The sequence below is a fragment of the Sminthopsis crassicaudata genome, chromosome 3, assembly GCF_048593235.1.
Source record: "Sminthopsis crassicaudata isolate SCR6 chromosome 3, ASM4859323v1, whole genome shotgun sequence".
NCBI classification, from domain to species: Eukaryota; Metazoa; Chordata; class Mammalia; order Dasyuromorphia; family Dasyuridae; genus Sminthopsis; species Sminthopsis crassicaudata.
Window position 1 is genome coordinate 273,855,500 of NC_133619.1, and position 22,101 is coordinate 273,877,600.

General features: G+C 33.9%; 1 protein-coding gene across 1 annotated transcript in view; it reads left to right on the plus strand.

Annotated features, from left to right (window-relative positions):
* The window catches only part of CASK (calcium/calmodulin dependent serine protein kinase), a 367,163-nt gene that overhangs the window by 119,206 nt on the left and 225,856 nt on the right, over window positions 1-22,101 (plus strand). The window contains 1 exon segment of the mRNA XM_074300811.1: window positions 13,934-14,039. Within this exon segment, the coding sequence (XP_074156912.1) occupies window positions 13,934-14,039 (106 nt within the window).

The window sequence follows — 22,101 nt, forward strand, 5'->3', positions numbered from 1 at the left end:
TACTTACAATTTTTTGTGCCTGGATAGGGATACCGGCCTCTCTCCAGGAATGATACATTTGTCACAATCTTATAGACAGGACAGAAAACTAAGCTCCATAAAAACAGTGCTTCAAGTGCCAGAGAACATTCAAAAGGTCCTTTAAAAGTTCGAGGAAGGACATTGGCACGATCCATTCTTAGTACTTTGGAGAGGGTCATGATATTTAAGTATTGCAGATCCTGGTAGGGAAGGTTGCTGGATTCCAGAAAGAACAAGGAAAATTGTCCCTATTAAAACAGGGGCTGAAAAAGAAGAGAAGGAGATGACCCAAGAAAAGCCTGAAACAGTGCCATAACAGAGAGATGACCATCCTTGCCAGACCGACTTAAAGATTGGATCCAACATGCTTCCTTTCCCATTCCCTTCTATGTATCTATGGGCTCTATGTGGCCATTTTTGTATTGTTGCTTCTTTTGCTTTTGCCTACTTTGCTAGGATGCTTTATATGTATTCTTAGAAAATTCTTTAGAGGTGCTTATGGAAGAGCCTCTCATTCATCAACATGAGAACATTCTGTCTTATTTTAAAAAAAAAAAAAAAAAAGAGGGGAGATATAAGGGTTAAAAAGCCTCTAGGAGCAAGGAATGCAGTTCAAGGCATGTGGGAGGACCTGTGGGATTACCTGTGGTAATGAGGCACAGGTGAGTCCTATGTGGAGGTGGGGCATAGAGGTGGTGTCTGGCCTCAGGTACCATGTACTCCCTCCTTAGTTCTCTCAAAGCCTAGCAAGCCTCCCTCCCTCTTCTCTGGCCAATCCCATTATGCCAGGTTCTTACAGGATCTCCCCTTCTCCCAGATCCTCAGGGGAGTATAAATATGTGCTACTTAAGAATAAAGTTCTCTTTCACTTCACCCCTACCTGTCTCTATGTTATCTGGGTTGGTGCCTGAAGACAGGTAAATGTGGCCTAGCCGTGCCATCAATGGACAGGCATTAAGAGTAGCATTGAGACACTACAAAATATATGCATGCATTATTTTTGCATGCTAACTACTATCACCATTATCATTATGAACATAATTATGTGAATAATACACAATCACTTGTAAAAGAAATTAAATTAAAGTAACTCTTAAGACTTTTTTTGCTTCCCATGCCTCAAAGTGGTAAAGTGCTTCAGAATTTAGAAATATTATTGGATAGCTTAGCCCTGAGAGTACAGAGGCATACTAATAAAACTTAAGCTTTGAGTTGGTCCAGTCCTTTGAATAATGTGAGATAAGTCACTAATCTGTTTATAAAATTCAGTCAAAGAATGTCATTACTGGTTATAAGGCTAAAGAAAAAATACTCTGTGTGTGTGTGTGTGTGTGTGTGTGTGTGTGTGTGTGTGTGTGTGTATGCGTGTGCATGTGTATTCCAAAATATTTGTAGCGATACTTTTTTTGTTTTATTAAAAATTGGAAAACAAGTGAGATCCTACCACTATGGTGAGCAGCTGAACAAACTGTTTTACAGTGTTATATTTTTGTTGTAAAAAATAATGTTAACATTAGAAGAAATCAGAGAAATAGGAGGTATTTTTATATGAATTGATGTAGCATCAAGTAAGCAAAACTGGAAGAATATATATATTATGTATATGTATGTAATACATAATATATAATATACATAATATATAATATAATAATATGTATATTGACAAATATAAGATTGGAAACCACATAGAATTCTTATAAAAGCCATTGCAATAGTTCTTGTGTCTGGTGCTTTTGCATAAATGTATCACTTTGTTACCTGTGAAAATCTTGCATTAAGGCCTCATTTGTTTTTTTAAAAAATTAAAGAATTAGTAAAAATAATATAAATAATAATTGTAAAATTAAGGATTTTCTAAATAAATTTAATTTAATTTAAAGAGTAATATAAGTGTCTATGGTCAATTATTCTTAATCTCCTGCCTTAATCTTAATGGAATTGAGGGCCTAATTAAAATAGGGAGTATATTGAAAAGTTTCAAATGATGATTAGAACTATGTAGAGAAAATGTAGCATTTATCTCTCAGAGTTGTAAGGATTAAATGAGATGATAATTATAAAGTGCATATGCACAGTACCTGATGCATAGGTAACATTTTATTAATTTTGTTATGATTATTAATCTCTTTATTTTATCATTGGTCCCTTTTATTTGACTAATGTCTCCTTTGTTTTCTATTGATTAAAAGAGAAATGCTTAGTTTTCTAGAAAGATAGATCTTCTCCAAAGGGACATTAACATTGATATCTTTAATTAATAACTCTATAAACTTTACTGACATCCTTGTACATTTGTTTGTTGATTGCTGTAGGATCTGATTTTTTTCTTTACTTTTACCTTAAAATATTAGATGAAAATTTCATGTGGAAAGCCTAGAAGCCCCTTAATCATTGTCATTTCTGACTAGAAGGATGGAGTCTATTAGTTAAAAGAAAATTCCTTCTCCCAGCAGGTTGTATATTAATGAAATGTGTCTGATAGATCTGACTGAAACACTGAATGTAGAGTGACTCTCTTATCAGAGAATGTTCGCTAGGGTCAATGTGGGCAGAAAGTACATCAAGGAATCATTGTTATATAAGACAAAAGGCATCAACAAAACTTAAAAAAAAAAAAAATCCTTGCCATGCCATTAAGAGCTCAGTGACTTGGGGACAAATTATTTGGCTTTTCAGAGCCTCAGTTTTCCTTTACCTCAACAGTTATAGTGAAAGAGAATGCTTTATATATTGAAAAACTGAAATATGAGAAAGCAATTCAACAAGTATTTACCCAGTACCTAAGGAGGAATGTCCTAGTAGAGTGGAAAGCTGTGAAGTCTGGGAATTGGGGTTCTTATTTTTCATATTCTTGTGTGACCTTGAGCAAGTTACTTAACCTATCTAGCATTGATTCCTCAGCATACAATGAGTCTCTTGGAATAGGCAACACTGAGTTCTCTTCTGGCTTTTGTTGATCTATGAAATTAAGGATTGGGAATTGATATTTTTTGGAGTGATAAAATATGTGCTCTCTGATACAATTTCTACACTTCATGTACCTATGAGTTCATCAATTTGATCCTCTAACAGTATAGATCACAGCTATTCCATGCTTATTTGTCTTGTATGATTCTTATCCATGTTTTCTCAAAAAATTCACCAATGGAGAATCCATTTTGAGTAAAGGAATTTTTATTCAGTCTCTCCCAACATTTTAAAGATACACTGATTATCATCCCTTGTTCTTGCCATGGGATCGACCAGTCCATCTTCTCTTACTTTTTTAATAGTTATTTAATGGCATTCTTTATTCTAGTTCTGATTTGCCTTTATTGGTTGCTTATATGTTGCAGCCTTTCATGTATATTTTGATTGACCTCGTTGTGATAACTCATCTCAAATTCTTGTTAGGCAGTCATTTTGCCACATATATAGCAGCCTTATGGACAGAGATTTATGGGTTCCATTAATCTATTCTAAGCTCCAAAATGTCTTAGGGACAAATTTCTAAGGGAAATAATATTCTAAACAAATTTTCTTCATACAGGACAGAATATTGCTATTAGAATGATCACTTGCCTATATATTCTCTATTGGAATACTAACTTTTATCTTAGCTGTAATGAAATATCACTAATTTGAACTGTAAATAAGCTAAAATTTTTATCAGTTCAGTTTAAATTATATTGAAATTTATGAGTTATCAAAGAATAGATTAGTTAAGAAAAATTATAATAAAATTATGATCACAAAGCTTTACCTAATTAAAAGATCAAAATGTTTTTAGAATTTTTTCATAGCTATGTATGTGTATATTCATTATAAATGAATCTTAACCATTTCATAAAGCTACTCCGACATATTTCTTACTTGTAAACATATTTACACTTGGTTCAAATTACTGTGTTATGTAAAATTATTGCCATAGCCTTTTAAAAGATTCATAATTACATTAATATTCAGATTACATCTATTTTGTGCTTTTGTTAGGGAGTTTTTCTCAGCTTGGCTTTTCAGAAAGCCCAAGAAGAATCTCCCTTCACTGCTGGGTCCATACACCACTGGAAATAAAACGAGTAGCCAAATGATAAAGAGATTTAATAGCCCTCAAAGGAAAACAACTTTCTGATTGCAATTTATATGTTTGAGAATTAGTCCTTTGTTGTATAGCTATAGGGACAGGTAGGATTACAAGGCAAGAAACAGCATTCTGTGGCATAAAAGGAAAGCTCTTTGGTCCTGTTTAGTTAAGTATATTTGCCTGCTCAAGCAGGATGTTCAATGTTCCTGTCCTAGCTTGTGTCTTCCAACTAGTCTGCTGGAAATTCCCTTCTCAGAGGAAAGAACAATTTTTCCATTTTACTCACACAGCATGTTTCTAAAAATTGCATGTCTTTTCTCCCTCCATGGTTTACTAGGGAGTTTTATAAATTTCTTTGGTTTCCAAAATTAGTCACTTGGTTTACAGTCGCCTACTAATAACCTTCTCTAAACTTAGATTGGTCCTTAGATCAATCTGGTTGCATATTCCAAATCTTTTCTGCTTGGTGTAAGATTAACTAGCAAATTATTCTGTGCCAGCATATTCTTTAAGGACCTAGCACTATCTTCATGACCTTATGACACTTTGGATAAAGATGAGTTAAATTTTATAAATAGGATATTTGTTTCCATCTTTCAAAGATCTTTTGATGTTTTTACTGTTGTTGCTCTCGATGGTGGTGGTAGTGATGGTGATGATTTCTTCAATACTTTTGAATTACTAGATAATCTTTGAGTGTTTTGGATGAAAGATTCATCACATTGTGTACAAACCTTGTGATGAGCTTCTTTGAATTTAGCTAGGCTGATGTGCAGGCAACAAACATATAGATTATAACCAGTCTTGTATTAGAAACCTGATAGTATACAATTTGCTGGCATAGCTTTTGAGAACGTACAGTAACTTTTAGTTATTGAAGTCAGTACATTTTTGTGAAGAATAAATGAAACACAATCATATGTGCTATTTGATATGACTGTATTCTAAATTGTTTTCCAGGATGTTTTATCCAACTTATAGCTCCAAATGCATGTGTGCTTGTTCTTCTTTTACAATTCCTCTGGTAGTTATTTTTAGTCAGTCACCTTTGCAAAGTAAATTTTATGAATATGTATACTTATTTTAAAAATCCATTCTACATATAACTAAAATTTGACTTTATACTTTGCCTCTTTTATCTGTGGGGATTGGCTCTGATAGGAGGGAACTTTTGCCTCATCTTCCCCTGATCCAGATCTTTATCTCACTTCCAGAATAACCTTTAAGAATCTAGCACCACTGTTATGTCCTCAAGACCCTTTTTAGATAAGGGTTTGTTAAATTTTATAAATAGCATATTTATTTCCATCTTTCAGAGATCTTTTGTTGTTTCTGTTGCTGTTGCTATTATGATGGTGGTGGTGGTGATGATGAAGATGTAGGTACTTCCTATGTTCTTATGACTTATTAAATAATCTTTTGAGTATTGTTGTTGATGAAAGATTCATTACTTTGTGTCTAAACCTAGTGATGAACTTCTTTGATTTAGCTAGGCTAACATATATAACACAGGCAACATATATAATATCAATAGTTTATGCTATCTCTATATCCCTCTTTCTTCCCCACCAGAAACTTAGATTTTTGCCCCTGAAACCACTTAGGCTTCTATAAATGTGCTTTCACCTTAAATCTAAGCCTTCATCCAGGTCATCTCCAAAGGATGTTTAAATCTTACATGGGGCTGTAAACATTTCTTAATTCCTTTTCCTCAGTTTGTTTTTTAAGAGTCTGTGTATATCTCTTTTTAATCTACTGGATTTGACTCATATTTCCTTTATAGCTGAAATAATAAGATAGTTCAAACCCTTTTTAGGGTTTTGAGAAAATCTTGTTGAGCTACAAATCCTATACTTCTAGCCATTTCTCAAATCCCTATTATGCTTGTATTATAGACGTCTTTGTATTGATTATTGTTGTTAATGATTTAAAAAACTAACTTGAAAAGTGGTATTTTAGAGTGATAGACTTGACCCTAGACAAAATTTTGAATTGAAAAAAAAAATTACATTTTATGATTTCAGTAATTTTTAAAAATGATTCGGCCACTTTTTATAGTGAAACCCACTTTCCTTTTATTTCCTTTTCTTTAGATTACCTGTTGCCTTCTGTACTGATTTTTTTTTTGATAAAATGAAATTATTAGATATCTTTTATTTTTAATTTTGCTAATATATTGACATTTTGTCTTCTAGAGACCCTCATTAAAAAGAAAAAAATACAAAAAGAGAAAAAAGACAGTTCAGCAAAACTAATCAAAGACCTTTTAAACCCAAGAGCCTTTGGAATTAACAGTACATATATTTGGAAATGTGACCATTATCTTGGGAAGCAACAATTCTGAAGACATACTTATGAAACTGTTCCTACAAGTGGTATAGCTATAATTTCTTAAGACCCAGAAATAAACCTTTGGTACTGTCAAATTGTTCAACATCAGAAACATGCATCTCTGTATTATTTCTTACATTATAATAATATTTTACAAGCAGAACTAAAAATGTAAAAAGTGTCTGCAACAATATACTTGGAAAAAAGAACAAAACAAATCAAATATACTAAAATTATTGTAACCAGGCTTGGGCCCAAATTTAGGAATATGAATCAATGAATATGATTGGAGCATTTATTAAGTATGTTCCATTCATCTACTACAGTTTCCTTGATATTTTTCCAATTAATGGGTACTTCTTTTGTTTCTGAGTTTTTTGCTCCTAGAGAAAGTACTGCAATAAACATAGTATTGTATCAAACTTTTTTTTTTCTTTTCTTTCTTTTTTTTTTTTTTTCTATCTTTGACTCCCTTGAGGTATAATACTTAGCATTAGAATCCCTGGATCAAAGTCACTTTTTTCATATAATTTCATACTGCTTATTAAAAGTATTTGGGCCAATTCATAGCTCCATAAAGAGTGCATTATGTTTCTAGCATTCTATTATCCCTCTAACACTTATTTCTTATATTTTGTCAGTTTTGTCTTTTTCTGGATATGACTAAGTATTTCTATGATTTGTTTTTCTATTATTATTGGTGATTTGGAGCATTCTTTTTAAGTGATTGTTAATAATTTGTCATTCTTTTGAGACTGTTAATTTCTTTTGACAATTTAAGTATTGGGAAATGCCTTTTTACCTTATGTAAAGAATCTTTATGTTATTTTGTTTTTTGAATGCTGGATTGTGTTCACTTTTCCATTTTTTAGCTAAATACTTGTGATGATTAGTACTTTATAGTGTAATTTGAGATCTAGTTAAAGATACTCCTTCATTTTACTTTTTTTCCCTTTTGCTTAAGATTCTAGAATTTTTATTCCCTTGATAAATTTTGTTCATTTTGTTCAACTCCATAGAGTTTTTATAGTTTAATTGGTATAGTACCAAATATGAATTTTTTTGTAAAATAGGATGGAAATTTTGTTTTTTATTGTATACAAAGGTTCTCTTGGTTCTATTAATTTTGCTCTTCATTTAATGCAAGTTTTTCAATGCTTCCCCAAGATTATTGACCTCATCATTACTGTAGACAGTATTAATACATCACAACATACACCACAATTTGTTTAGCTATTCCCCAATTGAGGGGATCCTTTCAACTTCCATGTCTTTGCCACCACAAAAAGCCACTGAAAATATTCCATTCACTTTCAAAGTTAAAATGACTATTTGTGAATTCACCCCCATCTTATTTTTTCTCATTATTTTCTTTCTCAGTCTCTTTTTATTCTATCTCTCTTATTATATCTTCCTCCTTCTCCACTCCTTTCACCCACTCCTTCAAGAGGCCCTCCAACCTTTCCTCTATTCTGTATCTTTCTCAAAGAATATGCCATCTCATCTCTAGTTCCTTAGCCAATACACAATCCAGCTGTGCCCAACTCATCCCTTTTCCTTGGATGGAATGCTGCCCTTGAAGACATAATACTCTCACAAAATTCCCTCTCAGAGGAAAGAAATCATGTGATCTTCTCCCAAATGAGACACATGACTCCTCTTCAAAGAATACTTTTCTGCAGAATGTTTTTTCTCCTTTCTCTCATCTCTCCATGTTAAATTTCCATGTATCTTCCCTTTTGGATTCAATTTCTCTTCTCTTCCCTTTCTTGCTAAGAGGCAATAAATATGTATTCACTGGGTTTCAATATCCTTTTTTGCAAAAAGAAGAATTTTACTAGAGGACAGCTAAATTCTTTTCAGTTCTAGATTTATGATCCTATTATAAAGATGAGTATTGAGTCATTCACCCAATTTAAATAGCTTACAAGATATTCTGCTTAACCAGGTGAGAATCTCACTTGAATCAAAGGTTTGAAAATATGCTTTAAAGTTATTTAAACTATATTCAGAAGTTATTTATCAATTTATAAGTCCTTGAAAGATATTGAATAAAATGGAATGATTTTGTCATTGGGTTAGTTGAAAATGTTTTTTAGTTACTGTTCTTATTTTGCTGAATTAGAAAATGCCCAGTTTCTAAAAAAACAGCTAATTAATTATGGCTTACTTATTCATATCTGTTGATACTGGGAGAAGGATACTGGTAAGAGCTAATGATTAGAAAAACCCCCTCTGACCCAACCCTTCAGGGATGTCCCTAGAATTCTGAAGGGAGTGTTAGTTGCAAATCCAACATGCTAGAGCCAATGATACACTAAGATTCTTAGAGTTCTAATAATTTTCCCTGCCTCCAATCTCTGCCTCTATTACTTTTCATACTACTGTCAGATTATTCTTAATATATTATCTGTCATATGCAAATAATTGCATTCTGGTTGTATTAGTAACTTCATAGCTGCTTCAAGACACTCTTGTTTGGTCTTTGAGTTCAGGACTCTATCAATTCAATAAACATTTATTAAGTAGTTTTACTGTTCAGTCATTTCACTAATGGCTGAGGAGTTAACAGATACTGGAGTAGTTCGCCATTTCCTTCTCCAACTCATTTTATAGATGAGGAAATTGAGGCAAACAAGGTTAAGTAACTTGTCTGGATAACACAGCTAGTAAGTGTCGGGGTCTGGATTTAAACTCAGGAAGCACTAACTTCAGGCCCCTGCACCACTTAGCTTCCCTATTTGTTAAATACCTACCTTGTTCTAGTGTGTATAACAAAGTACTCTATGTTTTCATAGTATTTTTCTAGAAAGAAACCTGTTTTCAGATAATATGAAATATACACAAAACATTTTTGGGGGAGAGAAACTAGTATTTGAGGACATTGGTAAAAGCCTCTTATAATATATAGCACTTGAGCTGAGCCTTGACTCTAGATAGGAGTTTCAATAGGCACATTGAGGAAAGAGCATTCTGGGTATGAGGAACCTGAGCAGGGAAACAAGAGGTAGAATGTAGAACATAATAGGGAAGAGCTTTGAATGTCAAGTATAGGAAATTGTATTTATGTAGTTGGCTGTAGAGAGGAATGGAATCATCTTTGTTTTAGGACTATCAGTTGGGCATAAGATTAGAGAGAGGCGTGGCAAGGGGCTGGGAGACAAATGAGTAGGCTATTATAATAGAGAGGAGAGATGATGAAGAACTTCAGGAAGTTGATTGTGAGTGAAGAGAAAGCAAGCAGGTAGCTGGTGAGAACTATTTAGAAAGAGGTAGAATTGACGAAACTTGACAATTGATTGGATCTAGGTATAAAATAAGGTAAATAAGGAAAAAGAGTTGAGTGTGACTTATTCATTCCTAAAATTCACTGATTTCTAATTGCTGATGACACATAAGTTTTTGAAGGTTTTAAGTTTGCCTGATTCTCTTCATTACAAATTAGTTGTAACAGATCCCAAGTTACCTGGTTTTCTTTCTCTTGCTACCACAATAGTGGCATTTTATATATTAATTAAGCTATTGAAACAAACTGCTTTAATTTAAACTTTTTTTGCTTAATTAAATTTTAATAGCTTAAAGTGGCACCAAGATTTTGGACACATTCTGTAATGCAGTTTTAACATCTCCCCCTTTCCCTGTTTTTCAAAAGTGTGTTCTCCTCATTATATTTACAGAGACAAAGAATAATGCTAAATTCAGGTAGATTGCATTGTTCATTATTCAAATAACACCTTTGCACTATTTTTCAACTTGAACTCAAAAATGAGGACCTTAGGACTGGTTGTTGCCTCAGATTCTAGAGATAAACCTATACATGACTGATCCTAATACTATATTTCATGAGTCAACATCCATTCCTTAGAGGTATGTTTCCAATTAACAAGCAGCCAGAGTATGCTTAATGAATGTTTGTTGAATGAATTCTTTTTCTATCACTTTGCATCTTAGTATCATTTTCTTTTTTTCCTCATGCCTGTAACACCAGTGTTTCCTATATGACACATTTACAGTGTATACCGTAATAAACTATATCTAGTCAGTCATTTTAAAAAAAATGTTTTCTGTGAATTATTACTTTTAGGATGTCCCTTGCTTGTAAGCAAGATTGATGCAGATGATGTGGTTTGTCTCAATAGGGAAGATGCATGATGTTCTCTGTATTTCCTGACATTTTAGAAATTTTTTTTTTAAATGCATCAGAACTATCAAGGAAAATCTTTTAGTACATTTTAGCACTCATTTAAAAAAATAAATTTACTGTCTCTTTCTTTTTATCTTAATAAAGCATTTTTTAGAGTGAATGCTCCAAAGAATATAGCAGAGTACAAAAAAGTGGGATCATACAAACTCTTTCCAATTCTGATAATTCATTGTTTCTCTATGAAACTGGCATTTTCTCTCAATAGGGATTAGTGGGATTAGTAAACCATGTTAAATTGAAAAAGAAGAAATACTGAAGAAAAAAAAGAGACTTGAAAAGAGAATTATTTCAACTGGTTCATTTTGTATTGTAAATTAAAACAAAAAATGCACAAATACATTGCAATAGTGTTTTAAAATGCTTCATTAATGTTGCAGATGATCAAACTACATTTTATTTTAGATAAACGTATGTTATATTAGAATGTCGATCCATATTAGGAAATACTGGAAATGATTAAGCTACAGAAAGTACTACAATTTCAAAGTAACATACATCTTTTTTAACAATTTTTTTTATTATTCTTTGATTCTAAAAGTTTATTTTAAGTAATATTAGAACAAAGATCAAAGTGCTTATGAAAGGAAATTAAACCAATATAATAACACCATCACAGATTGCTTGTTTTTGTTTCTAGTAATTATGCTATTTTACAGACTCAGAACAGTCATGTCAGTTTTATTACTCTTTTCAAAATTTTAATTTAAAATTCTTAACATAGTAATTGGGAAAAATAGAGCCCTGAATAACATTATACCATATATTTAAAATATATTTTTCTACTGTTATACTGTTATAAACTAGTAAACACGTTTGGGGAGCATTAGGTTATTCAGTTATGTCATATATACGGGCTTCAATTTCTCATCAATAAAGTGAACAAGTTAGACTTACACCTTTAAAATTTGTTCTATCTTTAAATCTCTTGTCCTATGATCTCTTTTCCCCAGGTCAAGAATTCACAATATCAGATATCAGGTCCTGGTCTTGACATTAATAAAAAAAAAAACTTCTACATGACTATAAGGAATTATTATGACATAACTACTATTAATATATATATATATTTTCATTTTAAAGGAACTTTAAAATCAAGCATCTTACTCTTGACTTTGATAGACTGTAAAACTGTCCCTATTTTATATAAGGGGAAATTTTAAAAATTGATGGATGAAAAATGATGTGGGACCAAGGTAAATTTTTTGAATACTTTTTAAATATTTTTTTTAATTTTAAAAATTTATTCATTCATCTATTCATTTACTTATTTTGCTGAGGCAATTGGAGTTAAGTGCCCAAGGTCATATAGCTAAAAAGTGTTAAGTGTCTGAGGCCAGATTTGAATTCAGGGCCTCCTGACTTCTGGGCTGGTACTCTATCCACTGTGTTGTTGCTGCTTTTATTCTTTAAAACAGAAAGAAAAGTGAAGAATCTGTTGTTTCACTTTGTTTTGGCACATGCCATTAAGCCAAAATCACTCAAACCTTCCACAAAGTAAATAGAACTTTTTATTGGTTAACTCTTTGATTACTAAAATCATGATAAAGTCTAGAAATTTCTAAAATGGCCCAATAAAGGAAATTCTCACCTTGAAAAGTCCAGTATTCTAGATGAGTATGCAAACCAAAGCGGACACCAAAAGAAATAATAAAAATTAGTCACCAAATATTTTCAAATATTGAGGTTTCAAAGCTAAGATTTTCATTGAGATGTGAGGGAAACCAGAGAAACCAGAAACAGAAACAAGTTGAGGAGTCATATCAGGCATGAAGACAGCCAAAAGGGGGGGAGGATGTTTTTGTAAAAAGTTGGAGGGTGGTCTTTTGTATTGGAGGAATGGAAAAGGAATAAAGTAAAAGAAGAACAGGAAGAGTTCAGGTTTTAAAAGTCAAACAGAATTGCATTTTTGATTCTGGAGCCTAATAGAGAGCCACTGGAGTTTACTGAATAATGGGGTGATATGGTCAGTCTTGTGCTTTAGAAAGATTAGTTTGTTAGCTGAATAGAGAATAGACTGGAGTGGGGAATGACAAGCCAGTAGGTTATTACAACAGGTTAGGACTTGAGGTGATAAGAACAAGATGGTGACCATGTCAAGAGAGAAAGGAAAATAGATGAGATATTTATTGAAGGTAGTAATAATAATTGCACGATGTTTTACAAATATTTGACAAATAATTATCTTCTTTTACCCTCATATAACCTTAGGTAGGGTTGTTATGATATAATATTTATTATGTGTAAAAACATTATTATATATTAGTATCTATCTTTGTCATATCATTGTATTCATAATGAATTAGTATGTAATACATAATTATAATAAAATAATTGTTTTAATTATTTAATAATTATAAAATAATTATAGTGTAATAATTTATTATAATAAGTGCTATAACTATCTGTCTTCATTTTACATCTGAGGAAACTGAGATAGAGTTTAAGTGATTTTCTTAGTGTCTTCCTTACTTTGGTTCATCACCTAGTTTCCTCTAGTAACTTAGGATAGAGCCGTTTCATTTGAATAATGAGGTTGGAAGGTATACTGCAGCAAGAGACTGAGAGTTATTTCGCAGCCTCTCATGAAAAAATGTTTTCCGAAAACATTTTTATACTTTTGTGTTAGCAATCCTTTTAAGGTCTGTGAAATTGTTTAAGTTTCTTTCTTTCTTTCTTTTTTTTTTAATGTAGAAGATTTTAATAGAACTAAAGATTTAATAATCCTAAAACATCAGTCACTAAGCTTTAGGAGCATAAGAAAGTAGCAATATTATGTAAGTAAGGAAAGTGCTTTAGAAAACCTTTAAAAATGATATTACTGGCAATTTTTTTTTTTGCCTGATTTTGATTAGGTGCAATGCTTATTTTCCTTTCTGTTGTGATAGTTTTGATTATTTTGTCATTCTTGGCTTTAGGTGGGAAGGACCAGGAATAGCTTGTGAAGTGATCTGGATAAGATGTGTAGATTCTAGAATAGATAGTTAACCAAGTAACTAGATTTTTCAAAAGTCAACTGTAAATTTTGTGTGTATATTCAACTCATATTCATTTATATGCTGTAAATATCTCAGAATTAAGTGTATGCTAACTATAAAGACTATAAGTTCACAGTGGTAGAAGGTATGAAAAAAGACTAGCTCAAAATATTTCAGAGGGGGGAAACATTTCAGGTTGGATTAAATAGGTTTTTTTAAGGGAGTTATTTAGTTAGAAAAATCTTCATGATGCCATAGAACACATCCATTTATTCATGAGTCACTTTGGGCTATAGTTCATTTAAAACTAATGAAACTTTTTTTGTGTTTGTCTTATAGATCTGAAACGGGAAGCCAGTATCTGTCATATGCTGAAGCATCCACATATTGTGGAACTATTGGAGACATATAGCTCAGATGGAATGCTTTATATGGTTTTTGAATTGTAAGTGTATATGAGTTTTAATTTTTTTTTTTGAGATTTGAAATTACTCTGGGATAAAACTAAGAACTTTTCTCTTTAAATACAATAATAGAATTGAGAGAGCTTCTCTAATAATATGAAATTGAAATGACTAAAAAAAATAGAAAAAAATTATCATTTATTGTTAAAAGTTTACTTTTGTTGTAATTAATGAAATGCTAAACTGTGATATTCAAACTATTTTATAAAACTCACAAATGAGTCAGATATTGTAATCATTGTTATTTAAAGTTTTCTCCAGCATAAATCATTCTTAATTGATAGATTCAGTGCCTTTTCCTTAGAGCTTATCCTTCTTGACCTTTCTGCACTTTTGACAGTGCTAACTTGCCCTGCCTATTCTCTTCTCTAGATTTTTGTAGCCCTGTTTTATCTTGGGACTCCTCCATTCCTGTTCAGTTCTATTTGTTTCTATGTTCTGATAACATGTATAATAAGGCTCTGCCCTGAGACCTTTCTTCTTAGATACCCTCATACTTTCAGTAACATTGTCAGCTTTTCTGAGCCTCTACTGTTATCTCTGTGTAGATGACTATTGTATCCACCCTTCAACAAAACATTTTAAAGTCCGTACTAGGTGGTAGGTTCTGGAGATGCAACAAAAAAAGTAACAGTTGCTGCTCTCAAGGAAATTATATCCTTGTAAAGGAGACAATATATATATATAATAAGTATATGTAAAATAATTACAAAATAAATACAACGTAGTTTTAGACAAAGGATATGGAAGGGATACCTTCTTCTTTCCTCATATCTAGTGCTGTACTGATGAGGTATAGATTTGGGGTACCCAAATGAAATTAGAGTTTAATTTTGGTCTAGTGACAGGTTCAAGGTACAGGGAGTCAAATTGAGCTCCCCTGCAACCCCTTTGGATTCGGCACAAGGATACAGAGTTAAATGAGGTCTAGTGGTGGTGCAAGAGTCCCCTGTAAAGGAATTTACAGACCTGAAAACCTAGATTGATAAAAGAGGTTTATTATGGGGTTTGGAAGTAAAGTTAAAGGCTAATTAGTAAAAGTTAAAGGTAGAAATAAGAGGGCACCGGAAACAGTGTTCCAATGGGCAGAGATCCTTGGCATGCCAAGTGTATGGCTGCCATGTTTGGGACCTCTACAAAGAGAGGACTCCAGCTAGGCTATTTTATAATGAGAGATTTAACTAAAGGGGTCTGTGGGTGGAGTCCCAAGTTGGCTCAGATCTTCTGGGACAGGCCCTGATCTTTTATTGGAATTCAAAAGGGTGCTTTTGACTAGGATTTGTGAATCAAAAGTCCTAGCTTCTTGAATTGATAATGCATCAGCTGGGAGGGATTGGGAATCAGAAAGGAATAAATCAGTCTGAAAGGACTAGTCTTAAAGCTTCCAGAACCCGCATCAGTACCACCAGCTGTCTTCTAAATATCTTGACTTGAACATCTGAAATTCAATGTGTCTAAAACAGAATATCTTCCTCCAGCCTCCAAATTCTCCCCTTCTTCTAAAGGACCTATTTATTCTATTTCTTTTAATGACTATTTGAAGTAAATGCTTAATCTGCCTGGGTAGGTAATCTTTGGTTGTAGTCCTAGCTCCTTTGTCTTCCAGGAAATCATGTTCCATTACTTCAGGTTCTTTAATGTTGCTGCTGCCAAATCCTGTGTGAGCCTGATTGTGACTCCCCAATATTTGAGTTATTTCTTTTTGGCTACTTGTAAGATTTTTTTCTTGATTTGATAGTTCTAAAATTTGACTATTATGTTCCTTGGAGTTTTTATTTTGGCATCTCTTTCCTGAAGTTATTGGTGAATTCTTTCAATGCCTATTTTGCCCTTTGGTTCCAGGACATCAGGATAATTTTCCTTGATAATTTTTTGGATGATAGTGTCCAGGTTCTTTTTTTTTTTTTTGATTATGGCTTTCAGGTAGTCATTTTGATGGTGTCTTTTCCGATCTATTTTCTAGGTCAATAGAAAACCTTTGATGAGGTTTTAACATTTTCTTCCATTTTTTCATGCTTTTGATTTTATTGTTTCCTGATGTCTCATCAAATCATCATTAACTTTCACTTGCCTTATTTTAACTTTTAAGGTGTTGTCTTCCTCAGTTAGATTTTATATTTTCTTTTCCTTTTGGTCAGTTATATTCTTTAAAGATTATTTCCTCTTTCATATTGTCCAATTCTGCTTTTTAAGCAGTTTTCTAAACTGTTTGTTCTTTTTTCATAATCCTCTTGTATCACTCTCATTGCTTTCTCCATTCTTTCTTTTATCTCTCTTATGTGATTTTTAAGCTCCTTTTTGATTTCTTCCATGAGTTCTTTTCTAGGCTTGAGAACATTCTGATTTTCCTTTGGAGTTTTACCCATAAAACCAAGTGTCTTGGTCTTTTCTGTCATCCCAATAACTTTCTGTGGTTAGATTTTGTTGTGGAGATTTGATTTTTGAGAGATTTCTTCTCTCCTTCTCCCCCTCTCCATCCTTCCCTCTTTCCTTTCTTTTAGATTTTAAATTTAAATTCCATCTGCTCCCTAGATGGAAGAAATACTGCCCCGGGCTTCTTGTGCTAACTAACTGGTGCTGCACTGATGTTGCCCTGTGGCTTGCAATGTATAGGGATCTGGCAACATACCTAGTAGTGAGTGCTGAGCCCAGGTGGGGTGTTTTCTGTGTTTTCTTGAAGTTACACTAGACACATAGAGATCTAGACTTTGGAAGCTGCCCTTCTGCAAAATAATTCCCTAGAGCTGGAGTCTGCAGGCTACTTTGGTTTTGCCAAGGGACATAGGGGGTTCATGGTATTGATTTTTTGCTTGCTCTACTATCCTAGGGTTCAGATCTCCTACTAATTTGCTGAAGTGGGCTTGCTGCTGACTCATTGGGGAGCTTTCTAATTTAGATTGCACTTCTTTCCCCCTTACCTGGGTGAGAGAGAATCTTCAAGTTTCTTGGACTAAAAGATAGTTTCACTCTATTTCTTTGCTGAACTACTACTTCAGGACCTGTCTTGGGAGACTATTTTATAGTTGTCCAGAGGTAAACATGGGAAGGTTATAGCAATCACTGTTGACTCTAACATCTTGATTTGCAGAAGTCAGGAGATAGGATTTTATTTGGGACTTGAAGCCAGGGAGCTCAGTAGTAAGATTTGAGGACGTAAAATGTTCCAGGCTTGGGGACAACCAGAGAAAATGCCTATAACCAAGAGGTATCAGTTTCTTATTTCTGGCCTAAGAGGCTAGTGTTACTGGATCAAAGCTTATGTGTTAGAAAGATAGGAGGATGCTGTTTCATGAAGGACTTTGAGAAAAGAAGCAATGCAGTGAAACTTGTGACTTCTCAAAGTCATGTGGCAGTTGTATCGAGGATTATGAATTAGGAGAACTGTTATAGTATAACAAGAAAGAGGCAAGAGACTTAGATGAGGGCAGAGGTGGAATGGGGGTGGGGAGCTGGATGTTAATAATAACCACAGAACAATGAGTTTTGCAGCTTATCCTTCATAATCTGTCTTTATCTCTGTCACATCTGTCCATATGAATGTAATATTGGGGCAGCACTCTTCAAAAAGATTTCTGGCTTTTTCTTTTCAGAGTACAGGGGTTAAGAAAACCAGTTGCCTTCACTTGTGCATTGGGAAGATTGATCTGGTCTCCATGTACATGGCCTTTTCAACAGGCCATGCTCCTTAGTAGATTATCACAATGTTTCCCCATAGAGCCAGTACCCTCCCCAGATTAGTAGACACCAATTTTCTTCTACTTGTTGGCCATAGGGCCTATGATTGAAAATGGCATTTGATTTTTTTAAAATTATTTTTATTCTGAATGAAATAAATATTAGTGAAATGGGCATTTCTATGCATAGATCAGAAAAAGAAGAGTTATATATGAAACCATGGTTCTGTTATGTGCAAGTTGTTTTTCTTTTTAATTATTACATAATAAATAGAGGCTGTGGTTTTCAAGGTTATCATCATTGTGATTTTTTGGGGGGGGTTTGTTTGTTTTTAGTTTTTTTTTTTTTTTTTAGTTTTTCGATAAACATTTATTAAGCACTTTTGCATCAGGCACTATGTACATAGTGGGTGCTTAGAAAATGTTTATGACTAAAAATGTGATATAGTCATTGAGTTATCTAGAGCATGATTAGCTATTTTTCAACATTATCCCTTGTACTCACTTCTGTTCCAAATTTTCCCATCCTTCCCTCCATCCCCTCCCCTAGATAACAGGCAGTCCCATACATGTTAAATGTGTTATAGTATATCCTACATACAATATATGTGTGCAGAACCGAATTTCTTATTGCATAAGGAAGAATTGGATTCAGAAGGCAAAAATAACCTGGGAAGAAAGACAAAAATGAAAACAGTTTACACTCATTTCCTAGTGTTCTTTCTCTGGGTGTAGCTGGTTCTGTCCATCATTGATCAATCGGAAATGAATTAGATCTTCTCTTTGTTGAAGATATCCACTTCCTTCAGAATACATCCTCATACAGTATTATTGTTGAAGTGTATAATGATCTCCTGGTTCTGCTCATTTCACTCAGCATCAGTTTATGTAAGTCTCTCCAAGCCTCTCTGTATTCATCCTGCTGGTCATTTCTTACAGAATAATAATAGTCCATAGCATTCATATACCATAATTTACCCAAACATTCTCATAATGGGCATCCATTCATTTTCCAATTTCTAGCCACTACAAAAAGGGCTACCACAAACATTTTGGCACATACAAGTCCCTTTCCCTTCTTTAGTTTTTCTTTGAGATATAAGCCCAGTAAGTAACACTGCTGGATCAAAGGGTATGCACAATTTGATAATTTTGGGGGCATAATTGCAGATTGCTCTCCAGAATGGTTGGGTTTGTTCACAACTCCACCAACAATATCAGTGTGTTTTCCCACAGCCCCTCCAACATTCATCATTATTTTTTCCTGTTATCTTAGCCAATCTGACAGGTGTATAGTAGTATCTCAGAGTTGTCTTAATTTGCATTTCTCTGATCAATAGTGATTTGGAATACTTTCATATGAGTGGAAATAGTTTCAGTTTCATCATCTGAAAATTGTCTGTTCATATCCTTTGACCTTTTATCAATTGGAAAATGGCTTGATTTCTTATAAATTAGAGTCAGTTCTCTATATATTTTGGTTATCAATTGGAAAATGGCTTGATTTCTTATAAATTAGAGTCAGTTCTCTATATATTTTGGAGATGAGGCCTTTATCAGAACCTTTAATTGTAAAAATATTTTCCCTATTTGTTACTTCTCTTCTAATCTTGTTTGCATTAGCTTTGTTTGTTCAAAAGCTTTTTAATTTGATGTAATCAATTTTTTCTATTTTGTGATCAATAATGATCTCTAGTTCTCCTTTGATCACAAATTTCTTCCTCTTCCACAAGTCTGCAAGGTAAACTATCCTATGTTGCTCTAATCTATTTATGATCCCATTCTTTATGCCTAAATCATGGACCCATTTTGATCTTATCTTGGTATATGGTGTTAAGTGTGGGTCCATATCTAATTTCTGCCATATTAATTTCCCAGCAGTTTTTGTCAAATAATGAATTCTTATCCCAAAAGTTGGGATCTTTCGGTTTGTCAGACACTAGATTGTTGTAGTTGTACCCTATTTGGTCCTGTGAATCTAACCTATTCCACTGCCAATACTAAATGGTTTTGGTGACTACTGCTTTATAATATAGTTTTAGATCAGGTACAGCTAGGCCACCTTCATTTGTTTTTTGTTTTTTATTTTTTTCATTGATTCCCTTGAAATTCTCAACCTTTTGTTCTTCCATATGAATTTTGTTGTTATTTTTTCTTAGAAACATATAGAATTCCTCTGTTTCATTGAATGACCATCTTCTTCCATGGAAAAAGATGCTAAACTTAGCTGGGTAGTTCATTCTTGGTTGCAGTCCTTGATCTTTTGCCTTACGGAATATCAGGTTCCAGGCCCTTCTATCTTTTAATGTGGAGGCAGCCAGATCTTGGGTGACCCTTATTGTGGCACCTTGGTATTTAAATTGTTTTTTTCTAGCTGCTTGCAGGATTTTCTCCTTTGTGTGGTAATTCTGCAGCTTAGCCACTATATTCCGTGGTGTTCTTTTTTTAGGGTCTATTTCAGAAGGAGTTCGATGAATTCTTTCCACATCTACTTTCCCTTCTGTTTCTATTATCTCTGGACAGTTCTCTTTGATAATTTCCTGTAAAATAGAATCTAGGCTCTTTTTTTGGTCATAGTTTTCTGGAAGTCCAATAATCCGCAGATTATCTCTCCTAGATCTATTTTCCAGGTCTATAGATTTTCCCAGTAAGTATTTGACGTTGTTCTCCAGCTTCTCATTTTTTTTGTTTTGTTTGACTGATTCTTGGGTTCTCTGTGAATCATTCATTTCTATTTGTTCCATCCTGACTTTTAAGGAGTTATTTTCTTCTTTCACAGTTTTTAGTTCTTTTTGTAAATGCCCAATTTCGTTTTTAAATGAATTATTTTGCTCTATTGAGTTTTTTTCCATTTCCCTAATTTTTTTTTTTTGAGAATTATTTTCTTTTTCCAATTCAGAAATTCTATTTTCTTGAGACTTTTTTATCTTTTGCAATTCAGAAATCCTACTTTCCTGTGTTTTTTTAACCTTTTCTAATTCACTAATTTTGTTTCCATGCATCTCCTGTGAATTCTTTATTTTTTCCAACTCCAATTTCAGGACATTGTTATTCTCTATCATAACTTCCCTTTCTTTTCCCCATTTTTCTTCGATCTCCCTCAATTTTTTAAGAGCTTCTTCTAGGAGAGAGTTATGTGATGGGGGGCAGGAATCGTTCCCCTTTAGGTTGTTATCTGATTCTCTGCTGTCAACTTCCTCGGGGTTGGACACCCGCTCTTTCTCTGTATAGAAGGAATCTATGGTTTTTCTAGCTTTTTTGCTCATACTTAAAAAAAATCTTTTGGGGTCTGTCTCTGGGGTAGGAAATTATTTACTTCTTTACCAGCTTCCTCCCAGACCGGATGGATGCAGCGGCTCCTGAGCCTGAGCTAAGAGAGAGCTCTGGGAGAGAGTTCCCCACCCTCTCCCTGGGAGTGCCTCAGAGGTGATTAGCACTACTGTGCTTCGAGGGCTTAGAATAGTGAAGACAGCAAGAAGCCCAGCCTAAGTGTCCGGGTGGGGAGTGGGTGTCTGCAGCAGGTGACGTAAGAAGCCCCTGTGCTCAAACTGGAAGTGTCTGCCAGAAACCGAGGTCCCTAGTTCAAAGGTTCCGCTTCTCTGGGACTTCCTGGAGCTGAGTTCCACTCCCTCCAGCTAAGCTAGGCAGTGTGTGTTGCCTTGGGCCGTATCCACCCACTTGTCAGTCTCTTAACTATTCTCAGGAGGTAGCTGAGGCCACACCCCCTGGTGCCGAGATCTGTGCCTGAGTCACCCCCAGGGTCCGGGGAAAATCTAATCTGAGTTTTAAAATATTTTGGCTTTCTCTTCTGAACTGCCAAATAATTAGCAGAGAAGAGCCAACAGCCTGTGCCAGATTCCTTTACCTCAGTGGCCTCTCTGATCCCAGAGCCCCTCCCAGCGCAATGGGCGCAGTGTGCCCCTACCCCACCGTCTGTGTTGGTCTTTCTTATTCCTCCCCTGAGAACTGACCTTTCCTGTTGAAACTCCAGATTCTCTTCAGCTGGTAAGTCGTGCTTCCAGTCCTTGTGGTATCTATCAGTCCTGAGCTAATTTTGAGACTTAATTTATCTAATTGGTTGTGAGGGAGTGAGGACGTTCACTGAGTCGTGTGTTTCTTCTCCGCCATCTTGGCTCCGCCCCTGTTGTTATTTTTTCTAGGTCATTAATATAGTTTCTTGAGAGTCTGATTGTTATAGCACTAAATAAATAGATTAATTTAGGCAGTATTGTCATCTTTATTATATTCGCTTGGCCTATCCAAGAGCACTTAATGTCTTTCCAATTGTTTACATCTGATTTTATTTTTGTGGGAAGTGTTTTATAATTTTGCTCATATAATTCCTGACTTTTCTTTGGTAGATAGATTC